General features: G+C 43.8%; 1 protein-coding gene across 2 annotated transcripts in view; it reads right to left on the bottom strand.

Moving 5' to 3' along the window:
* The window catches only part of LOC145344221 (receptor-type tyrosine-protein phosphatase beta-like), a 112,925-nt gene that overhangs the window by 45,246 nt on the left and 44,785 nt on the right, over positions 1 to 22,894 (bottom strand). For both annotated transcript variants that reach the window (XM_080191201.1, XM_080191202.1), the window contains 7 exons: positions 18,777 to 19,055; positions 16,924 to 17,181; positions 15,424 to 15,687; positions 10,464 to 10,733; positions 6,618 to 6,878; positions 5,234 to 5,500; positions 1,071 to 1,334 (listed from right to left, as the gene is read on the bottom strand). In XM_080191201.1, coding sequence (XP_080047327.1) covers positions 1,071 to 1,334; positions 5,234 to 5,500; positions 6,618 to 6,878; positions 10,464 to 10,733; positions 15,424 to 15,687; positions 16,924 to 17,181; positions 18,777 to 19,055 — 1,863 coding nt within the window. The remainder of the gene's footprint in view (positions 1 to 1,070; positions 1,335 to 5,233; positions 5,501 to 6,617; positions 6,879 to 10,463; positions 10,734 to 15,423; positions 15,688 to 16,923; positions 17,182 to 18,776; positions 19,056 to 22,894) is intronic.

The following is a 22,894-nucleotide window of genomic DNA, read 5'->3' as shown; positions in this document are numbered from 1 at the left end:
AGAAGTACAAACCTTCACAGTACTGAATTTTGCCCTCACCCTGTTTTATTTTGTTCGGAAAGTGTTATCTTTAATTTTTTCTTCACGAGTTTCACTTGTCATTGCATCTTTTTAAAATAGAAACTCTTGGGGAAAATTTTTTAAAAAGCGCAACCCAAAGGCATTTTACTCTACCTTGTGGCCACTAATCCTGTCAATGCAGTTAGCGCCTAACTTCACAGAAGAATGACTAATCTCCTGCAGATGACAATCAAGTCACCAAGCTCGTTCAGATATCTCAAAAAGATTCAGTTCCAACTTGATTCCTTCTGAGCAAACCACACACACAGCAGTAAAAGCAGGACTGAGATTATCTAACACATCAAGTGTAAGGCATGCTGAGATTTCGTGACATATGGTTGATTGGGGTTCTCAGTTTGGATCAGCTTATTTTACTATAGCCAGGTTTTGCTTGGCAACCGATTTGGAGTATCATCCAGGAACACTGTCGTAGGTTTAATCATATTGTTACGCAGTGATTTTGTTAAGCGTCTTCAAACGGTCATAGAATATATACTTTCAGGAGCTATTCAGGAGAATGAACAACAATGTTTTGAATAAATTTAACCTGAAGGGGAGAAACAGAGGAGAAAGGAAGGAAGGTATCACCATAGGGGTGCTGCAAAAACTGCCTTGTGAAAGAAACTTTGGCTGGTATACTCAGCTGTCACTAATGTCCTGTGCCATGGGGTGACAGCATGCAGGTTCACTTTGGAGTTTCCCCACAGAGTAAGATCCTGGTTCCGCATGTGCCATCTGAAAATGCTGAACTGAGATCAGGAAGAGGTAAAGGGGTGAAGAGTAGAAACTAGAATGCAGCTTCTCGAAGATTAAATCTAAATGAGCAGGGCACGTTAGGCTGTTGACCCTGGCAAATTGTCTGCTCCAACTGGAACAATGACAGCCCAACAAAGCCCATTATAGAATGATGAGTCTTGGCCAACACCATCCCGATCAATGAGGAAAACACAACAGTGTTTTACACCCATACGGGTCATCATCATTTCAAAGAACAAAAAGCAATCACGTACGTGTCCGTCCTTGCGTAACGGTGTAGTTTTCGTACTTCCCACTTCTGGTGGTGACAGTCACATTGTACAGCCTTCCAGGGGTGAGGGAACTGAAGGGAAATTCAGAGCTGGTTTTGGAGACTGCGTGAGATTGGACGACTTTCCCATTGTGAGACAGAGTCACGAGGTAACTATCCACGTCCCCAGACGTTGGTTGCCAGGAAACCAGAAGGTAATCAGTGCGGCCATGATTATTCACCGACACACTGGACACACTTGAGGGAACTAAAAAATGACAATTAAAAAACAGCATCATGTATCATAGGTGCTTGGTCATTATTTCAGAGTTAGGTATTTAAAAATTATATATTTTTTGGCTATTTGTACTTTTTAAATTCATTTGTAGGACATGCGGTGGGCATTGCTGACTGGCCAGCATTTATTGCCCATCCCTAGCTGCCTTTGAATTGAGTGGTTTGCCATTTTAGAGAGCAGTTGAGAGTCAACCACATTGTTATGGCTCTGGAGTCACATGTAGGCCAGACCAGGTAAGCATGATGTGGAAATGCCAGCATTGGACTGGGATGGGCACAATAAGAAGTCTCACAACACCAGGTTAACGTCCAACAGGTTTATTTGTTATTACAAGCTTTTGGAGCGCTGCTCCTTCATCAGCTGAGACTCAGCAGCACTCCGCCAGCTCGTAATAACAAATAAACCTGTTGGACTTTAACCTGGTGTTGTGAGACTTCTTACTGAGACCAGGTAAGGACACCGGATTTCCTTCCCTAAAGGATAGTAGTGAATCGGGTGGATTTTTCCGACAATTGACAATGGTTTCACAGTCATCGGTAGATTCTTAATTTCAGATACGTCTTATTGAATTCAAATTCCACTATGTGCTGTGGCAGGATTCGAACCCGGGTACATTAGCTAAGTTTCTGAGTAGTTATAGAGTTATTCTAGTGATAATACCACTAGGCCATTGCCTCCCATACATTGAGATTTCAGAATTCGTGCACCTTTTAGGATGAAGAGTGAAGAGGGATTTTTCTAAATTACACCCCAATTTAATTGCCAGAAGTGCGTAATTCAATGCAAAATAATTTTTAGAACTGCGAATCCATTTGCCCAAAAACTCCCTATTCTCTATAATTGATCCACTGTAACATGAATGAGGGACGTGGTGGAGTAAACAACCCTTCAATTTCAGTGGACTATTATAACAAACTGTCTTCCCATATCTCAATCTGTGCCACTCTTGCTAGCTCCAGCAGTTTCAGATGCAGCAGGTGATCCAAGGCGATGACTATGCCGGGACGGGTGAGGGCTTGGGTTGGGTTGGTCATGGGCACATGCCCATGGGGCATCGGAACATGAATCAAGTGCAAAATAACATTTCTGAAACTGAGCCACTTCCTGTCACTTACTCTATGACTCTGATCTGGAACTCACCAAGCATGGTAAGAAAAGGGCTTTGCACAGGGATACTTTGTTCTTTTAAACAGAGTATTTATTTATTTTTAAATTTTTCATCATATTTTATTAAAATGTAGACATTTCCAGCCTTGCTGAAGCAACTTGTCACACAGCATCTCTCACTGTATCCATTGTTTAAGTTTACTTATTAACGTCATAAGCAGACTTACACTAACACTGCAATGAAAATCCCTTAGTTGCTACACTCCGGTGCCTCTTCAGGTACATTGAGGGAGAATTTAGCACAGCCAATGCACCTAACCAGCATGTCTTTTGGACTGTGGGAGGAAACCCACCCACCGGGAGAATGTGCAAACTCAGGCCAGACAGTGACCCCAGCTGGGAATCGAACCCAGGTCCCCAGCAATGGGAGGCAACAGTGCTAACTACTGTGCCACCATAGTGCTAGTTACAGAACAGTAGGAAGCCAGAGCGTGTGGATTTAAGATAATGGGTAAAAAGTGACAACTGGAGGATTTGTTTTTTACATGAAGGATGGTTGTGATGATGGGGAAAGCATTGCCTGAAAATCAAGTGGAAGCAGGTTTAATAACTGCTCCCAAAAGGAAAGTGGATTTGGGAAAGAGAAGAAAATATGCAATGATATTGAAAAATATCAGGGACTAATTGGATAACTCCAGCAAACAGCCAGCACAGGTATGATGGACCAGAAGGCTTCAGTCTGTGCTGTGTCATTCCATAGCTCTATGAAGATTTACAACTGTTATTGTTGGCCCTCTGCTGGTGAATTGCAGTAGAAACCTTGCAATAACCATTGTCCAAAAATCAAAATACAATAAAAATGATTTTGTGGGCCTGCACTCCTGTCAGGAAGCCTTGTCTGACAGAAGGGCATCACCCACAAATTTGCAACTTTAAAAAATGAATATTGATTGTACGATCACATTTCCAGTATGTTCTCCCAGTAGGCCCAGGCTTGCCATGGGGAGCACAGGCCTGGGGAAACTCCAGTATTTATTTAATCCTTCTTTAAGGAATTAATTTTGTCAGTGCGGGAATCATATGATACAACAGGCCTACTGCTGCCTATGATCTAAAAAATAGGTTTTATCTCCAATGGAGTTAGACATTCTTAAACGGTTAAAAGTTTCAGCGCAGGCAGACAAACAGCCCAGTTATGGTCACACCTTTGTCACAAGTAACCCTCGCTGCGACAATGATTAATTCACCATCTCATTACTCAGCTGATTTAAAGGAGAAAAGCTGTGTGTAATAATCTATTTACAGAAAAGAATGGGGCGGCACGGTGGCACAGTGGTTAGCACTGCTGCCTCATGGCACCAGGGACCCGGGTTCAATTCCTGCCTCGGGTGATTGTGTGGAGTTTGCATGTTCTCCCCGTGTCTGCATGGGTTTCCTCCCGGTGTTCCGGTTCCCTCCCACAGTCCAAAGATGTGCGGGTTAGGTTGAGCGGCCATGCTAAATTGTCAGGGGGATGAGCAGGGCAAATACATAGGGTTATGGGGATAAGGCCTGGGTGGTCAGTGCAGACTGAATGGGCCAAATGGCCTCCTTCTGCACTGTAGGGAGTCTATGAATATTACAGTCCTCTATCAGTGAGCTGACAAGTTTACTTGTCAAATTCCTGGGTGGCTTTCCCACAATCCTTCCACCTGTCCCCGGGTAGACATATTGGTGGGGGGGGGGGCGGGTGGGGGTGGCGGCAGGGGGAATGGGTTTAAATCGAGCCCTCTATTTCCAGTAGCAGGAAGGTTAGTAATCTGACTTGGCAATCCTCAGGCGATTGGTTGACAGAACCGGAAATAACATGAGGATTTTTAAAAATGCAGCCGGTAATTCTGATCTGGAATGGACTGCCCAAGAGGTGGAAGCAGTAACTTTCAAACGGGAACTGGATGAATATTCAAAACAGAAAGGAAGCACAGGGAATTGGGAATACTTGCTTTAAAAATTGAAAAGCTGGCAAACAGCCTCCTTCGGTTTTTGACATCATTCTATGTTTTTTTTTGTATTATCCATTATTGGGATGTGGGTGTCATTGGCAAGATGTGGAGATGCTGGCGTTGGACTGGGGTAAACACAGTAAGGAGTCTCACAACACCAGGTTGAAGTCCAACAGGTTTATTTGGTAGCAAACGCCACTAGCTTTTGGAGCGCTTGCTGCCCCTTCATCAGGTCAGTGGGAGTTTTATTCACAAACAGGGCATCTAAAGATACAAACTCAATTTACAAAATAATGATTGGAATGCGAGTCTTTACAGGTAATCAATTCTTAAAGACAATGTGAGTGGAAAGAGCTACCAAATAAACCTGTTGGACTTTAACTTGGTGCTGCGAGACTTCTTACCTTCATTGGCAAGGCCAGGAATGGTTGCTCTTGAACTAAATGGCTTACTAGATCATTTCAGAGAGTAGTTAAGAGCCAACCACATTATCATGGGTATGGAGTCACATGTAGGCCAGACCAGGTAAGGATGGCAGATTTCCTTCTTTGGCAAACCAGCCGTGTGATTTTACCGTTCATTCATACTACACTCCCGCTGGGAAAATCCCACTGACGGGAACGGTGGGAAAATTCCGACCCAGGTGTTTTTTGTGCTAATTGAGGATAATTTTGTGGTCACCAACTCCTGACTTTATGAATTGAATTGAAATTCCACCAGGGGTTGTGGTGGGATTTGAACCCAGCTGTTGGCGCTCTTAGGCCATGGTTCTTTTCTTACCTGTTCTTTCTTCACCTAATGTCTGCCTTGACGGGATCCCGCCACTCACAGTGGTTACCACCACGGAGTACAACCCTCCAGCTTTCAGGGAATGAAACAGATACTGATTGGTTTCACTCGAAACACTTTCATTCTTGATCACAATGTTTTCGCGAATGAGGTGGATTTGATAACTGTCAATGTCTCCAATGGCTTTGGTCCAGCTGGTGTGTAAGCTATTGGTTGTCCCTTGGTTTGTCACGCGGAGGTTAGACACCTGAGCTGGCACTGTAAAGAAAAGCAATATTACAAATAAACTGAAAGCAGCCTTGCCATCACCTATTTCTATCTGCTGAAGATCATAAAAGCTCTTCTGAAGCAATCATGAAATTCAAATAGATCACAAGGAAACTGAAATAACTCCTCAGAGACTGGTATCCCTCACCAGATTCCCTTTATTTACAAACCTATCTCCACTTCTAAGAGGTACAACGTCAAAATCCAGATTGTCAGTAGCCCTGACATTCCCCATTATAGTTACAGATGAGGCTCCCTGATTGGGTAGGTGATCATTACCTCAATCATGGAGCTCATACTCCACGAGGCAGGCCCACCTTATGGGCCTCATTGAGGTCATTAGAGAAACCATAGACATTTACAAAGAACAGCCTGCCTAAATCATGGGGATTTGGTGGGAGACAAAACGTAGGGAGGGATTTTCTGGCCCTTCTCACTGGCGGGATCTTCTGGTCCCACAGATGGCCATCCCTCACCCTCGGTGGGTTTCCCGGTGGCGGGATAAGCGAGCCATGCAAACTGCTGTCGGCAATGGCAGCACCGGAAGGTCTCACAGGCAGACAGTCGCGGCTGGCTATTGCCTGAACACACGTCTCAGGCTGGCTAGAAAATCAAGCACCTTGCCGAAATGCCCACTTGCAGTTATTTCAATGCCTGCTGACGCATCCAGATTGCGTCCGTTCAAAGCTCCCACAACAGTTTTGCTAGCTTTGAAGGTCCGAATGAAAGTGTGACAATAAGAAAAAAGAAAATCTCACATTTATAAAGTGCTCTTCATGACTCCGAAGCACTTCATGGTCACAGAATTTGGAAGTGTGGTCGCCTTTGTAATGTTGGACATGGGACAGCTAACTTGAGCAGAGCTATAACATGCCTCCCCACCCCCTCCCGTCTCCCCCGCAATGTGGCAATGACCAGATAATCTATTTTAGTGATGTTGTGTGAGGGTAAGTATCAGCGGGGGAATTCCCCTACTGTTCTTCGAAACGTAACAAGCAAATGGAATTCTTTGGCTGCCAATGAACTTTGGTATCAGGGTTACATTTTCAAAACTAACACCATTCACAAAAATGGCAGGAGTCACTGGTATGGCATGAATTCCACTTACCCGTCCTTCCTTCTACCGAAGCAGATTTGCTCAAGTTGCCACTGATGGTGGTCACAGTAATGGTGAACTTCCGGCCAGGCACCAGACCAGAAAACGTGCACTCTTTGGCATCCTTGGCGAGACTTTTGTTCATGCTTGTTCTTCCTGTGTCCTTTAAGGATATATGGTACCTTTCTAGTTCGGTCAGTGGGGTCGCCCACAAGACGCTGAGCGTGGTTTCATCACTATGTTTTATCCGCAGCTGAAGGACAGCCTGAGGTGCTGTGGGGTACGAGTGAGAAAAGCTTAACGATCATGGGTCACAACCGCACTGCGACTTAAAGTAAACCAGACCGTGTTGCACTCTTCAAAGCAGCCAAGGGTGGTATAATAGAGAAATTAATAATAACAGATTCTGCTTTGAACACTATTCCCAATTTCAACTTACAGGCTAACATGGCGGGGAGGCAATGGCCTAATGGTATTATTGCTAGACTATTAATCCAGAAACTCAGCCAACGTTCTGGGGATCTGGGTTCGAACCCCACCACAGCAGACGGTGGAATTTAAATTCAATTCAAAAAAATCTGGCATTAAGAATCTGCTGATGACCATTAAACCACTGTTGATTGTCAGAGAAACGCATCTGGTTCACTAATGCCGTTTAGGGAAGGAAATCTGCCGTCCTTACCTGATCTGGCCTACATATGACTTCAGAGCCACAGCAATCTGGTTGACTCTCAAACGCCCTTTGAAATGGCCTAGCAAGCCACTCAGTTTGAGGGTGACTAGGGATGAACCATAAATGCTCACCCAGACTTTTATACCCATGTCCCATGAATGAATTCAAAAAATATCCAGACTCACACCATACAATCCCATCTGAACGAATGAAACGTGTATGCTCGCAAACTGCTTGGATTCTCAGAATTTTGACCTTTGCTGTGAAGATATTTTTTCAGTTAAAGTGATTTTGTTGTGTGTAGGGCCGTGACGGAAATAAAGTTCTTTTCTGTGCAATGGCTCCTGTTGTCCTCCATGAATTTTGTTTCAATCCCCTTCCTAGTTGGCACCAGAACACAGAACCACTCCAGCATTTCTTGCAGACGTTTTAAATTATATTAAAGTGCAGTGAGGCTATTTAGGACATCTCAGTGTAATGACTTCAATCAGATTTCCCTTGAGGTTGGCCTATTGGAGTATGAGCTCCCTGATTAAGAATCCAACTGACGAACCAATCAGGGGGTCTTTGCATTGTACTTAACTGGGAATGTCAATTCCTCTGACACTCCTGGAGATAGACTGACAGCACTCTGTGTACTGCTGTTAGTGTTTGTATATAAAGGGATTTTGGTGAAGGGACTTCTGCCTCTGCAGACGTATCACACTCAGGTTTGCCTGACAGGATGGGGATGCTTTGCTGAACTTTGAACTCATCTATTGATTTCTTCTCTCCTGTTTCTGTATTTTGAGACCATTTTTCCCATAGAAAAGAGTTGGGGAAAACCCCCTTTAACACAGAATTTTAAAAGCAATGCTTGTTTTCATGAGTTGAAGAAAAGAGGTGACAAGATCATATGCAGAGAGAACATGAATTGAGAGTCCTCCCCCCTAGGCAGTAGATGATAAAAGGGTTTGTTAGTTTTATTTGGCTGTTCAGAGGGGTATCTCTCACCATTGTGTCGGAAAAGCCTTTGATTTTTCTTGGTCTAAGAGAAGAAAATACTTTCAGGCAACATTTTAAGGACTGGACATAAACATTCATAAGGCAATAAAGATTTGAGAAACAGGTCACTGCATCGTCAAAGTCTGCAAGTGATATACTGTGGGGAGAGTGGGGTGAAGGAGAGAGTGGGAATGTGGGGAGAGTGGGTCTGCAGGGAGAGTGGGACCAAGGGGAGAATGGGATTGCGGGGAGAGTGGGAATGTGGGGAGAATGGGACAGTGGGGAGAATGGGAATGCAGGAAGAATGGGAATGCTGGAGGAGTGGGAATGCAAGGAGAGTAGGACCAAGGGGAGAGTGGGACTGTGGGGAGAGTGAGAATGTGGGGAGAGTGGGAATGCGGGGAGGGTAGGACACTGGGGAGAGTGAAAATGCGGAGACAGTGAGAATGTGGGGAGAGTGGGACAGCGGGGAGGGTAGAAATGCAGAAAGAGTGCAAATGTGGGGAGAGTAGGTCTGACCTGAGCTTTAGGATGTAGAAGGATTATTCTGTTTAAGAATACCTGCTGCAGTGAGGTTAATATTGTGCTTATCTTGTATTATTTTGCAAATTTTAGTACATTTGAACTGTTACTCAATGTGTTCATCCTACTGAAGGATAAGCTGGTTTGAGGTTCGAACTAATCTTTCCCCAGCCACTGTTAATTCAGTCTGCCATTCGAAAGATTGAAGACATCCACGTGCAGTGGACACAAATATCTGGTCTGGGTCACAAAAAGAGACTACTGTTATTTCCCCCAAAGGTATGCAATTGTACAGATCGGCAGAGGCCAATGTGGGCTAACTCTTACAAAAAGCAAGATCCACAGACCACTTGAGGCAGTGAATGATGCAAAGGAATCTGAAGAAGTTATCCAATGGCAGGCTCAAATTTTCAACAAATGGAGCAGGCACTTCGAAAATGTTTCCACTGGTCAAAAATATACAACACTCACTAATAAATCCAGTAGTGTATTCAGGAGAAACTTTTTACCCAGAGTGTGGTAAGAACATAGAATGCACCACCACAAGGAGCAGCTCAGGTTAATAGCATCAGTGCATGCCAGGGCGAGTTAGATCATAGAATCCCTACAGTGCAGAAGGAGGCAAACACAGAAACACAGAACATTACAGCACAGTACAGACCCTTCGGCTGAAGGGATTGGACATAGCTTGTGCCGAGCTATGTCCAATCCCAAGATCAAGCTATCCTTCCCTATAATTCTGGTCTGCTCCATGTGTCTATCCAATAACCACTTGAAAGTTCCCAAAGTGTCTGACTCCACTATCACAGCAGGCAGTCTATTCCACACCCCAACCACTCTCTGAGTAAAGAATCCACCTCAGACATCCCTCCTATATCTCTCACCATGAACCATTATAGTTATGCCCCCTAGTAACAGCTACATCCACCTGAGGAAATAGTCTCTGCACGTCCACTCTATCAATCCCTCTCATCATCTTATAAACCTCTATTAAGTCGCCTCTCATCCTCCTCTGCTCCAAAGAGAAAAGCCCCAGCTCCCTCAACCTTTCCTTGTAAGACCTACCCTCCAAACCAGGCAGTATCCTGGTAAATCTCCTCTGCACTCTCTCCAGTGCTTCCACATCCTTCTCATAATGAGGTGACCAGAATATTCCAAATGTGGTCTCACCAACGTCCGGTATAGGCTATTCGGCCCACGAAGCCTGCACCGAAAACAATCTCCCCCGTGCCCTATCCCCGTAACCCTACATATTTACCCTGCTAGTCCCCCTGACACTAAGCGTTAATTTAACATGGCCAATCAAACTAACCCGCACATTTTTGGAGTGTGGGAGGAAACTGGAGCACCCGGAGGGAACCCATGCAGTTATGGGGAGAACGTGCAAGTTCCACACAGACAGTGACCCAAGGCCAGAATTGAACCAGGATCCTAACACCATGAGTCAGCAGTGCTAATCACTGTGCTAATCACTGTGCCACCATGCTGCCCATGAGGGAGAGATGTATAGGAGGATGTGCCGATAGGGTGAAATGAAGCTGGGTGGGAGCAGCAGAAATGTTAGCATAGATTAGATGACCCGAATGGCCTGTTTCTGAGTTGCACACTCGCTGCAAATCAGTGCGATTAAAAATTTGGGTTAAGCCTCCTGAAGAATTTATTGAGCATATATTTCCTACCCGTTCTCCCGTTGCAGTATGCCTTGTTTTGTAACTGTCCACTCTTTACAATGACTGCAGCCTTATACAGCCGTCCTGGGATGAGTCCCATATCCTTGATCTCATATTCTCTGATATGCTTCTCCACGGGTACATTCAGCATCGCTGTGGAGTGGTTGAACAGCTGAATCCAGTAACTCTCCCAATCTCCAGCAGGGGGCAGCCAGCTCATTCTCAGGGAGCTTGTCGAACCATTGCTTGTCATTACCAAGTTCGAGACGGGGTTGGGGACTGGAACAAACATGAAATTTGCATACAATTTAATTGCATTCAACAATCAGTAATTAGACAAATGCATTTCCTTACATTTTCCTACAAAAATGAGGTTAAGAAGTTACAATTATACAGTGCCTTATCATTTCCTCAAGATGTCTTGAAGCCTTGGAATTTACTCACCGTTGTCACGTAGACAGATATGGCGGCCGGCCAACTTATGCACAATGAGATCCCATAATTTACATGAGAATGGCCAGAATCTGTACTTTGGTGATGTTCTCCGAGATAAAATGTAACCAGGAAACTGAGGACTGCCGGCTCTCGTTGATTAATGATCTTTAAACTGAAGGACTCTGTCGAGCTCCCCCACGACTGCCCAGAAATCCTAACCTGAGCTCAAGTCAATGGCTGCGAATGGAACTCATGATCACCAAGGGAAGGGCGGCACAGTGGTTAGCACTGCTGACTCACAGTGACAGTGACCCAAGTTCGATTCCCAGCTCGGGTCACTGTGTGGGGAGTTTGCACGTTCTCCCTGTGTCTACATCTATATATCTGATATATTAACTTGCACTCCCTTTACACATATTACTGTGTATTTTAAATATTTTTTTGTTCAGCAATTTTTATTATTTTTCAGAGAGTAATTTATTTGGCAACTGTAGTAGCCATGTTTAAGTAGTTACTTTAAAGTTTATTTATTAGTGGCACAAGTAGGCTTACATTAACACCGCAATGAAGTTACTGTGAAAATCCCAGAGTTGCCACATTCCGGCACCTGTTCGGGTACACTGAGGGAGAATTTAGCATGGCCAACGCACCTAACCAGCGCTCCAGTCTGAAAGGCGTGTCAGGAAAAATATAATGTTAGTGATACAGTGAGTATATAAGGCATAGGCTAGGACTGAATGATTGTACCCTTGACGCTGACTCTGGCAGTTGTAGATCCAAGTCCTAGTGCTAAGGTTCAGCACATACTCTAAGCTGACATTGCATGACAATACTGAGGCCCTGCTGGCATGTTGGCAAAACTGCCTTTCAGATGAAATGTTAAATCAAAGCCCTGCCTCTCCCCTCATAAAATGTCCTCTGGCACTTGTGAGCGAAGAACATGGCAGATCTCACAGTGTACTGGTTTATATTTATAAGTTAGACGTTTATTTATCAGTGTCACATGTAGGCTTACATTAATATTGCAAGAAAGTGACTGTGAAAATCCCTTAGTCGCCAAACTCAGGCACCTGTTCGGATACACTGAGGAAGCATTTAGCCAATGTATCTAACCAGCATCTTTTTTGGACTGTGGGAGGAAACCAGAACACCCGAGGAAACCCACACAGACACGGGGAGAACATGCAGACTCTGCACAGTGACCCAAGCCGGGAATCGCGCCAGGATCGCTGGCGCTGTGAGGCAGCAATGCTAACCACTGTGCCACCGTGTCGCCCACATCTCTCAATCAAAACAGCTAAAGCAGGTCAGCCAGTTATTTATTGCCCTTCTATCCTCAGATTGGTCTTTGCTCTACTCTATATTACAACAGTGATTGCATCTCCAAATACTTCATTGGTTGTGAAATAACTCCTCAGAGCCTGGTGTCATTTCACCAGATTCCCTTTATTCACAAACTCTATTCCACTCCGTGAGTGCTTCAGGTACAGTCAGAAACCGGAGTGCCAGTGGCCCTGATACACCTATAACTGTATACAGGTGAGACTCCCTGATTGAGCATGCAATCATTACCTCAATCAGGGAGCTCATACTCTAAGAGCCCAACCTGATGGGCCTCTTTGAGATCATTACAGATTATAAAGCAGTTTTAAGACACCCCAAGGTCATCAAAGACATTATGAAAAAATGAAGCCTTTGTTTCTTTTTTCCCATGTTATTACGCAATAAAGTGAGTAGGGAATAATGGATTCTCACAAGTGATTACACGGTAATCTAATTTGATATGAGTTGAAGATTGCCTCCTCTTTTAAATTTTGTACATCTGCAGCATTTTCTACGTTCATTTCAGATTCTATCTCCAACTTAGTTTTAAGCTTATTTATTGGTGTCACAAGTAGGCTTACATTAACACTGCAATGAAGTTAATGTGGAAATCCCCTAGTCACCACACTCCAGTGCCTGTTTGGGTACCCAGGAAGAATTTAGTATGGCCAATGTGCCTGAAGCACATCTTTTGGACTGAGAGGGGAAACTGGAGCACCCAGAGGAAACCCATGCAGGCACGGGGAGTACATGAAAACAATACACAGACAGAAGTCGGGAACTGAACCCGGGTCTCTGGCACCCGGGTCTCTGGGGCAGCATTGCTAACCACTGCGCCACCATGTTGCCCTAACTGAAGGAATTTAATTGATAAGTTAAAAATTGCAAGACTTTTCTCATTTTCAACAACCCCTGAGATCCAATTACTCCTTGGAACCATTTTAGTTTGCTGGAAAAATCTCAGCAGGTCTGGACTTGAAATGCTGGCTCTATTCTGTCTCCACAGATGCTGTCAGACCAGCTGAGATTTCCCAGCATTTTCTGTTTTTGTTTCAGATTCCAGCATCTGCAGTATTTTGCCTTTAACCATTTTAGTTTGTTGATTTTCCAGTTTCATGGGATGCTTATATTGGACATTTGATCTGATTTTTCAGACAGCTGGTATACTCCAAGTCATTGTTACATACTGAGCCTCCCACTCCAAAACTAATCACTGTGACATTACCATTATGAATTTAAGAAATATCCTTGCAGATAATTATTGATAAAATTAATGTTCAGTTCTTCTCAATAAATGATCTGGAGTCAAATGGCACGTACGTACTTGTTTCCAGCCATCAATTCTGCTCAAACGCTAAGGGATCCTTGCTGCTGTACTGGATGTCTCATTGCATTATCTTGACATACAGCACATTAGTGCTTAAGCAGTGAATGAACCTCAATACATTGCTCTGATGCAGAGTCATATCAGTCAAGGGGCAGCATGGTGGCAGAGTGGTTGGCACTACTGCCTCACAGTGCCAGGGACACGGCTTCAATTTCTGGCTTGGATCACTGTCTGTGTGCAGTTTGCATGCTCTCCCAATGTCTGTGTAGGTTTGTTCTGGGTCTCCAGTTCCCTCACACAGTCTGAAGATATCTAGATTTGGTTGATTGGCCATGCTAAATTGTCCCTTAGTGTCAGGGAGATCAGTGCGGTAAATATGCAGAGTTATACCTTGGGTGGGATTGTTGTCAGTGCAGGCCTGATGGGATTCTATAAACTCTATTTATGTTTGATATTTTATAGCAATTCCATTGATGAAACTCCTTTGCTTTAAAACACCCTGGTTGGGGTTTGACCATTGACCAGAGGTTCAACTTGACCAGCAATATGAATGCTGTGACTACGAGAGCAGGTCAGAGTTTGGATGTTCTGCAGTTAGTGATTCATCTCCTGGATCCCTAACTTCTTTCCATGACTTACAGCACGCAAGTCAGGAGTTTGGTGACAGGTTTACCTGGATAGGTGCAGCTAAAATAAGAAGCTCAACATCAACCAGGACAAAGCAATCCACTCAACCAGCAGTGCACCTACCAGTTTGAACACTGCCCTCCACCTTTACCATAATGTGGCTGCAATTTGTGTGCTATTACCGGAGGCACTGCAGGAAGTCACCATGACCGCTTTGGCAGATTTCCCCAAACCTTTGGCTTTCACCACTGACAAGGATAAGGGCAGCACACCCATGGGGGTAATACCCTCCAAGTCACACACCAGCCCAATTTGATATATCCATAGGATCCCTACAGTGCAGAAGGAGATCATTCAGAGCATCAAGTCTGCACTGACCACAATCCCACCCAAGCCCTATCCCCATAACCATCGGATGGCACAGAGGTTAGCATTGCTGCCTCACAGCACCAGGGACCCGGGTTCAATTCCCGGCTTGGGTCACTGTCTATGTGGAGTTTGCGCATTCTCCCTGCATCTGCGTGGGTTCCTTCCGGGTGCTCCAGTTCCCTCCCACACTCCAAAGGTGTGTAAGTTAGGTGGATTGGCCATGCTAAGTTGTCCCTTGGTGTCAGTGGGACTAGCTAGGGTAAATGCATGGGCTTACGGGGATAGCACCTAGGTCGGTGCAGACTTGATGTGCCAAATGGCCTCCTTCTGCGCTGTAGGGATCCTATGGGTACATCAGATTGGGCTGGTGTGTGACTTGGAGCCACATTATGGTAAAGGGGCAGGGGGAGGGGGGGTGCAGTGTTCAAACTGGTAGGTGCACTGCTAGTTGAGTGGATTGCTTTGTCCTGGTTGATGTTGAGCTTCTTATTTTAGCTGCACCTATCCAGGTAAACCTGTCACCAAACTCCTGACTTGCATGCTGTAAGTCATGGAAAGAAGTTAGGGATCCAGGAGATGAACATAAATATAGTATATATTACTGTTCCCTCATTGTTGCTGTGTCAAAGTCCATGGACGCCGTACCTAACAGCACTGTGGAAGTACAGTATGGTCATGGACTGCAGTGGTTTAAAAGGCAGGCCAACCACCCCTTCCCAACGATAATTAGGGACTTGTAATAAACACTGGCCTTGCCAATGATTCCCAGATCTGAGAATGAACAACAATAAAAACCCGACTGAAAAATAAATATTTCATGACAGATAGCAAATGATGTGAGGAAGATTCCGTGATATGATTGTTAGTTTAATTACGAGATAATGTTACCAGTTCTGCCACTGCTTGCAGCTACTGCCTGTAGCTTTCCTCTGATGGTTCTGATTGTAATGTTGTATAACCGTCCTGGGGTTAACCCACGGAAGACAGTCTGTGAGATACTTGACTGCAAACTCTTGACCTCTTTCACTGATCCCCGGTAAGACAGCGTGACGTCGTATGAATCCACATCTCCCTCAGCTCTCCTCCAGGACACTCGGAGACTCTCCAGGCTGCCGTTATTTGACACGGTCACGGCGGTGACCGCTGCGGGAGCTGAAAGAAAGAAAACAGCAATCTCTGTTTGCAGAAATCAAAAGACAGCACAGTGGCACAGCAGCTCGCACTGCTGCCTCACAGTGCCAGGGACCTGGATTCAATTCGAGCCTTGGGTCACTGCCTGCATGGAGTTTTCGTGTTCTCACCATTGTCTGCGAGAATATTGTTGAGAAGGTATGTTTTGTCAAAACTTCTCATCTTGCACTCATCAGGACAATCACAAGGTAACCAACGTCAGTGGTGGGGGTGGGGGGGTGGAAACTACTATCTTATTCTGTATGTGACTGTATCCCACTCTTTTCATTAGATACAACACTCTGAGAGCACATACCAACTGACTCAAGAACAGCTTCTTCTCTGCTGTCATCAGGCTTTTGAATGAGCCTACCTTATATTAAGTTGATCTTTCTCTATACTCTAGTTATGGCTGTAACACTGCATTCTGCACTCTCTCCTTTCCTTCTCCCCTCAGTACTCTATGAATGGTATGCTTCATCTGTATAGTACGCGAGAAACAATACTTTTTGCGTGTGACAAAAGTAAATCAAATAAAACTTTAGGCTAACAAAAAGGATTTTAAAAATCAGAATAAGTCATGACGCATTTTAGAGTCAAATTTATTCGTTTGAAACCAATTGAAAAGACATCTTATAGAATCCCTTCAGTGCAGAAGACCATTCAGCCCATCGAACTTGCACTGACAACAATCCCACGCAGGCCCTACCCCTCATATTTACCCCATGTATTTACCCTGATAATCTACCTGACACTAAGGGTCTACTTAGCATGGCCAAGCAACCTAACCTGCACATCTTTGGAGAATGGGAAGAAACCACAGCACCTGGAAGAAATTTACGCAGACACGGGGAGAATATGCAATCTCCACACAAACGGTGTGGAGGCCAGAATTGACCCCGAGTCCCTGGCGCTGTGAGGCAGCTTTGCTAACCACAATGCCACCATGCCAGGATTAGCAGGGTAAATATGTGGGTTTATGGGAAAAGGACCTGGGTGGGATTGTTGTAGGTGCATACTTGATGGGCTGAATGGCTTCCTTTCCGCACTGTAGGATTCTATGAATGCCACATTCTTTTTTAACTGGTGGGATGATAACGTCTCCAACTGTTTTGGCATCTCGCAAGCCTTGGGACCCTGGGTGCTGGTGGTTAATTTACGATCATGCGCTTACTCAAGTGGGGATGGAAACAGTTCAGCAGTCATTTCCTCATTTACCTGTCTGGACGGATTGAGAGCTGACGTTCTCTAGCTTTTCTGCTACACTGGTCACGGTGAGATTGTAAAACCTTCCGGCTGTCAATCCTGTGAAAGTGTGGCTGCGTGTCGAGTTGGAGACGGTCCTGTACTGACCCGCGTTCCCACTGTGAACCAGTGACAGTCTGAAGCTGTCCACTTTCCCTGGGCCAGGAGCCCAGGCTGCGGTGAGACTCCCCGACGTGCTTGAAATCTGGATATCTTTCACCCTGGAGGGAGCTGGAGAGTTAAACAAAATGAATACATTAGAGTTAGATCGGTCAAAACCACCTCATTCTTTTAGGAAAAGAAATACTGCATATAGTTAATTATATTGGGTATGATAATCCTATATAACTGTATTGCTGTGTAAAGAATATATAACTATTGAGGACAACGTGGGACCAGCGGATCCTAAAGAATAAAGGTTGAATGCCAATTCAGGCTCAGTGGGACAGTGGTTAACACTGCTACCTCACAGTGCCAGGGACCCAGATTCAATTCCTGGTTTGGATCACTGTCTACGCGGAGTCTGCACATTCTCCCTGTGTCTGTGTGGGTTTCCTCTCGGTGCTCCTGTTTCCACTCACCATTGGGAAGACATGCTGTTTATGTGCATTGGCCGTGCTAAATTCTCCCTCAGTGTTACCCGAACAGGTGCCGGAGTGTGGCGACTAGGGAATTTTCACAGTGACTTCTTTGCGGTGTTAATGTAAGCCTACTTGTGACATTAATAAATAAGCTTACACTGGGCGAGGGGCAGACAATGCAAATGTCCCTTGTCCTCAGGTAGGATTTTCCGGTCTTAACTCGAGTGAGGCCGTAAAATCCCGCCTTTAAACTTGTCCTAACACTGACTACATCCAGAATAAGGTCAGCTCATTTTATATTAAAATAATTTGGTATATGTCAAAATTGATCCTCTTGGAATTTCTTTTATCTCGAAGGAGTGAAGTTGAAACATAGTGAGGCTACCCCCAGGAGGTAATGACATCTCTTTCAAGTAAGTGCACTTGGAGTGACTTGGTACTGAATGTGGCTTGTGTAGTGAGTGGAGCAAAACATGTAGCAAGGATCTAATTAGTATAGGCAGGAAATGTATAGAACCAAGGGGAGCACATCACAAGATACCATACAGCTCTAATGCCCTAAAGTTAAAGGCCTAAAGTTACAATAGATTCACTTTCTCCCAGCAATAAAATGGGAACAATGCACGTGGCATAAATTTAAATGAATTCTTGAGATGTGAGGCCAACATTTATCGCCTGTCCCCAATTTCCCTTGAGGGGGAGGTGGTGAGCTGTCAAACTGCTGAGTTTGTGTGGTGTAGGCACACTCACTGTGCTGTTAGGGAGGGAATATCAGGATTTTCACTTAGTGTCTGTCCGAAATCCAAATCAGGATGGTGGGTGATTTGGAGGGGGGCTGCTGTCACTGTGCCCTGTGAACTTTAAACCAGTAAAGTTCACTGGTTTAAGCTTTAAACCAGTACAAGTTTAAGCTAGTGCAAAGGATACTAATCACGCAGGTTGCTTTGTGCTGGAAGGTGCCGAGCTTTTCAAGTGTTGTTGGAGTTGTGCTCATCCAGGCAAATGGAGAGTGTTCTATCACACTGCTGACTTGAACCTTGGAGATGATGGACAGGCTTTGGGGATTCAAGAGATGTGTTACTTGCTGCAGAAATCCCAGCCTCTGACCTGCCCTTGTAGCCATAATATTCACAGAGAGATGCAGTGCTGAAATCAGCAATCTGCCATCTTAGGAATATGAACATGAATATAAACCATCAGATTTGGCAGAGAAACTTGCAGCATTTTTGGAACATTATAACTTACTTGTGGATCCAAAAGTGTGGGGTCCATCACAAATCTTGTTTCCAGCAAGTGTCTTTATAGTGAAGCGGTATTTGCTGCCCGGTGTCAAAGTTAGAAAAGTTGCTTCTTTTTTGAGGGAGTTCCCAGGGACGCGAAGTTTCCGAGTTTCCCCACTGTCCACTCCAAATAAACTGACCTCGTACAAATCGACATTCCCAGGTGCTGGAGCCCAAGAAATGTGGAGGCTGGTGGAGGTCGTCCTAGTTTTGACCACTTCAATACTTTGGGGCGGTTTTGGGTCTAAAAAAATTAAAGCATGGTTAAAAGAGACAGACGGAAAATGCTGGAAACACTCAGCAGGTCAGGCAGCAACTGTGGAGACAGAACAGTTCTGATGAAAGGTTGTTGACCTGAGACATCAATATTGTTTTTCGCTCCTATCACACCTGCTGTTTATGTTCAGCATTTTCTCTTTAACTTCAGATGTTCACTACCCGCCTCACTAATTTTTACAGATGCACAACAGAAAGCATCCTTTCTGGTTGTATCACAGCTTGGTATGACTCCTGCCCTGACCAAGATTGCAAGAAACTACAAAGGGTAATGAATGTAGCCCAGTTCATCACACAAACCGACCTCACATCCACAGACTCTGTCTACATTTCCAGCTGCCTCGGAAAATCAGCCAGCCTAATCAAGGATCCCCGCAACCTGGACATACTCTCTTCCATCTTTTTCCATCGGGAAGATGAAACGAAAGTCTGAAATTACACACCAAACGACTCAAGAAGTGCTTCTTCCCTGCTACCATCAGACTTTTGAAGGACTTACTATATATTAAGCTGATCTTTCTCTTCACCCAGCTATGACTGTAAACTACATTCTGCACTCTCCCCTTTCCTTCTCCCCTCTGTACTCTATATATGGTATGCTGTATAGTGCACAAGAAACAATACTGTATCCCAAAACATGTGCCGTTAATAAATCAAATCAAACGTCCTACCAACGGATTGAAAGAGATTTGATGAAAAAATTAAATATTTCTTGTCAAATAAAGCCCTTAAAATATACTCCATTTATTTAATTTCTTTAAAATTAACATGATTTAATGCTGTTTCCACGAAAAAAATTATATTTCTTTCTCCCTTATTCATTATTGAGTACTGAGGGGGCAGATAGGACAAATGAGCATCTCTCAGTACATATATGCTATTACTGTCCAAGTGCTCTAAACTTGTACTATATATTAGTTAGAATTTATTTGTGTAGCTACAATATGATACATGAATTTTAAATAACTGTTTGCAAAACAAAAGCTGGAGAGAAAAACTGGTGCGCTTACACAGAATACATGTTACAATCTGGTCAAGGGAAAATGTTCACATGACAAAGCTGATTATAAGATGTTTTGAGTTTTTTTATTCTTTCATGGAACTTGTGTATCACCTGCTGACCATCCCTAGTTGCCTTTGAGAGTCAACCACATTGCTGTGGCTCTGGAGTCACATGTAGGCCAGACCAGGTAAGGACGGCAGATTTCCTTCCCTAAAGGACATTAGTGAACCAGATGAGTTTTTCTGACAATCCACAATAGCTTCATGGTCATCAGTAGATTCTTAATTCCAGATTCTTTTTTTCATTGACTTCAAATTCCATCACCTGCTGTGGCGGGATTCAAACCCAGGTCCCCAGAACATTAGCTGAGTTTCTGGATTAGTAGTCTAGCAATAATGCCACTAGGCCATCACCTCCCCTAGTGTAGAGCATTCTTTACTTTGGCAGACACCAAAATATGGAATAAAACAATAAAAATCATATGATTTATTTATTAATGGCGTTGTTTTTTATATATAATTATTTGTTAATTACTTGTGTTTGCCAATTCTCTCTAGCTTTCAGAATCTATGTGCAGTTATGTGTTGTTGACAGTTTTGTTTTAATTTTAAACACTAATGTTCATCACTTATCATGTGAATGTATGAATTTAGAATAGGCCATACTCTGTCATTCAATAAGTTCATGTACGATATCCAATTTATCAATGTAAGATAGATGTAACTTAAGTGACAAGACCACATTTGTTTAACTATTCCGCCTGGAAGTGTACAACTTGTGCCTTAACTCTGGTTCAGAAGGTTTTGGGTTCAAGATCCACTCCAGGACTTGAGTACAGAAACCTAGGCGGACACTCCATTGCAGTACTTGAGGGATTTTTTTATTTATTAATCACAAGTAAGGCTTACATTAACACTGCAAATAAGTTACTGTGATATTCCTCCAGTCACCTGGCCTGTTCGAGTCAATGCACATCTTTCAGGCTGTGGGAGGAAACCGGAGCACCTGGAGGAAACCCATGCAGATGCGGGGAAAACGTGTAGACTCCACACCGACAGTGACCCAGGCTGGGAATCGAATCCGGGTCCCTGGCGCTGCGAGGCAGCAGTGTTAACCACTATGCCACCGTATTGACCTATGATATTGCCAGAGATGAAGTCTGTTGGATAAGATGTTAAACTGATGCCCTGTCTGTCCTTTTCAGGGAATAAAAAATACAAAGGCATTATTTGAAGAAGACCCAGGGGCTTAATCTGGGTATCTATGCCAGTATTGATCAATAACAAAATGAATAAATTATCTTGTCATTATCACATTGCTATTTGTGGGAGCTTGTTGTGCACAAATTGGCTGCTGGGCTTCCTACAATACAACAGTGACTATGCTTCAGAAGTGCTGTAAGATGCTTTGGACATCAGGTGATCATGAAAGATGCCATAGAAATGCAAGTCTTTTTTTTGCTTTCAATAATTAAGTTGTTTGAAATTAGACTCTGCTTCCACTCTTCAGGAAGAGAATTCCAAAAACTCAGCATCCTCTGGGTGAAATCTTTTGGCTCAGCTCCGTTCTAAATGGGAGACCCTTTATTTTTAAACAGTAACCCCTAGTTCTAGATTCTTCCACAAGAGGAAACATTCTCAGCATACCTGCCCTGTCAAGACCTCTCCAGTTCTTATAAGTTTCAATCAGGTCCCCTCTTACTCTTCTAATTTGATCCCAAACTGATAGTTTCAGAGGAAATTCATTGGATGGGGCCAAACTTTCTTTGGAAATGTCTCCGACCACTTGAAATTCAAAAGGGTTCGCAGATAAAATATTAAGGATACATCTCAGCAATTGTATTAACATTGGAAGAGAAATGTTAGCACAAAAAAAGGTTACCGTGCTGAATTAAGATACTTTTGAAGGTCTGATCTTCTACCACCCGTTTCCTGCTTTCCCTCTTACCTGTTCCTATTCTCCTTTAACTATTTACAAAGGACTTTTTTTTAATATTAATCACCACTTGTTGCAAAACATTCTGCAGTCTAGACACTTTAAGTCACAAAGTTTGGTCTAACTTTTCCTGGTTACTCCAAAATGGATCTTGTAAATCAGAGAGTTAAAAGGATGAATTAATTTCTCATCCATACAATTATGGGTCAGAGGCATCATTTTCCTCCAAAGAATTACAAAATAACCATTGAAGGGTTGGTTAGGAGGCAAATTCTCATAACTTGTGGTGAATTGGTACATGCAAACATAAGAACAAGTAGCAGGAGTAGTTCATTCAGCCCTTTGAACTTGCTCTGCCATTTAATAAGATTACGGCTGATCTGTTAGTGACCCCAAACCTGCACCCTGCCTATCTCGAGAATCAATCACCCCCTTGCTTACCAAGAATCTGTCCACCTCTGCCTTAAAAATATTCAAAGACTCTGCTCTCACAGTCTTTTCAGGAAGAGAATTCCAAAAACTCAACTTCCTCTGGGTGAAATCTTTTGGCTCATCTCCGTTTTAAGTGGATGACCCCTTATTCTTAAACAGTGACCCCTAGTTCTAGATTCTTCCACAAGAGGAAACATCCTCACCACACCCAGTCTGTCAAAACCCCTCCGGATCTTCCATGTTTTCAATCAGGTCACCTCTTACTCTTCTAAACTTCAGCAGATACAAGTCCAGGCTCTCCAACACTTCCTCATAAGACAATACATCCATTTCAAGTCTAATCAGATATTTTTTTGAAGCGTACACACACATTTTCTTTCCCTTTGGGGACGAGCTGATTATCAACCATTAAAACATATTATCAAAGCTCCTCTATG

The sequence above is a fragment of the Carcharhinus amblyrhynchos genome, chromosome 6, assembly GCF_965287045.1.
Source record: "Carcharhinus amblyrhynchos chromosome 6, sCarAmb.v2.hapA, whole genome shotgun sequence".
Lineage (NCBI taxonomy): Eukaryota > Metazoa > Chordata > Chondrichthyes > Carcharhiniformes > Carcharhinidae > Carcharhinus > Carcharhinus amblyrhynchos.
The sequence above is the reverse complement of the archived record's forward strand: the minus strand, read 5'-3'. Positions and strand labels throughout refer to the sequence as shown.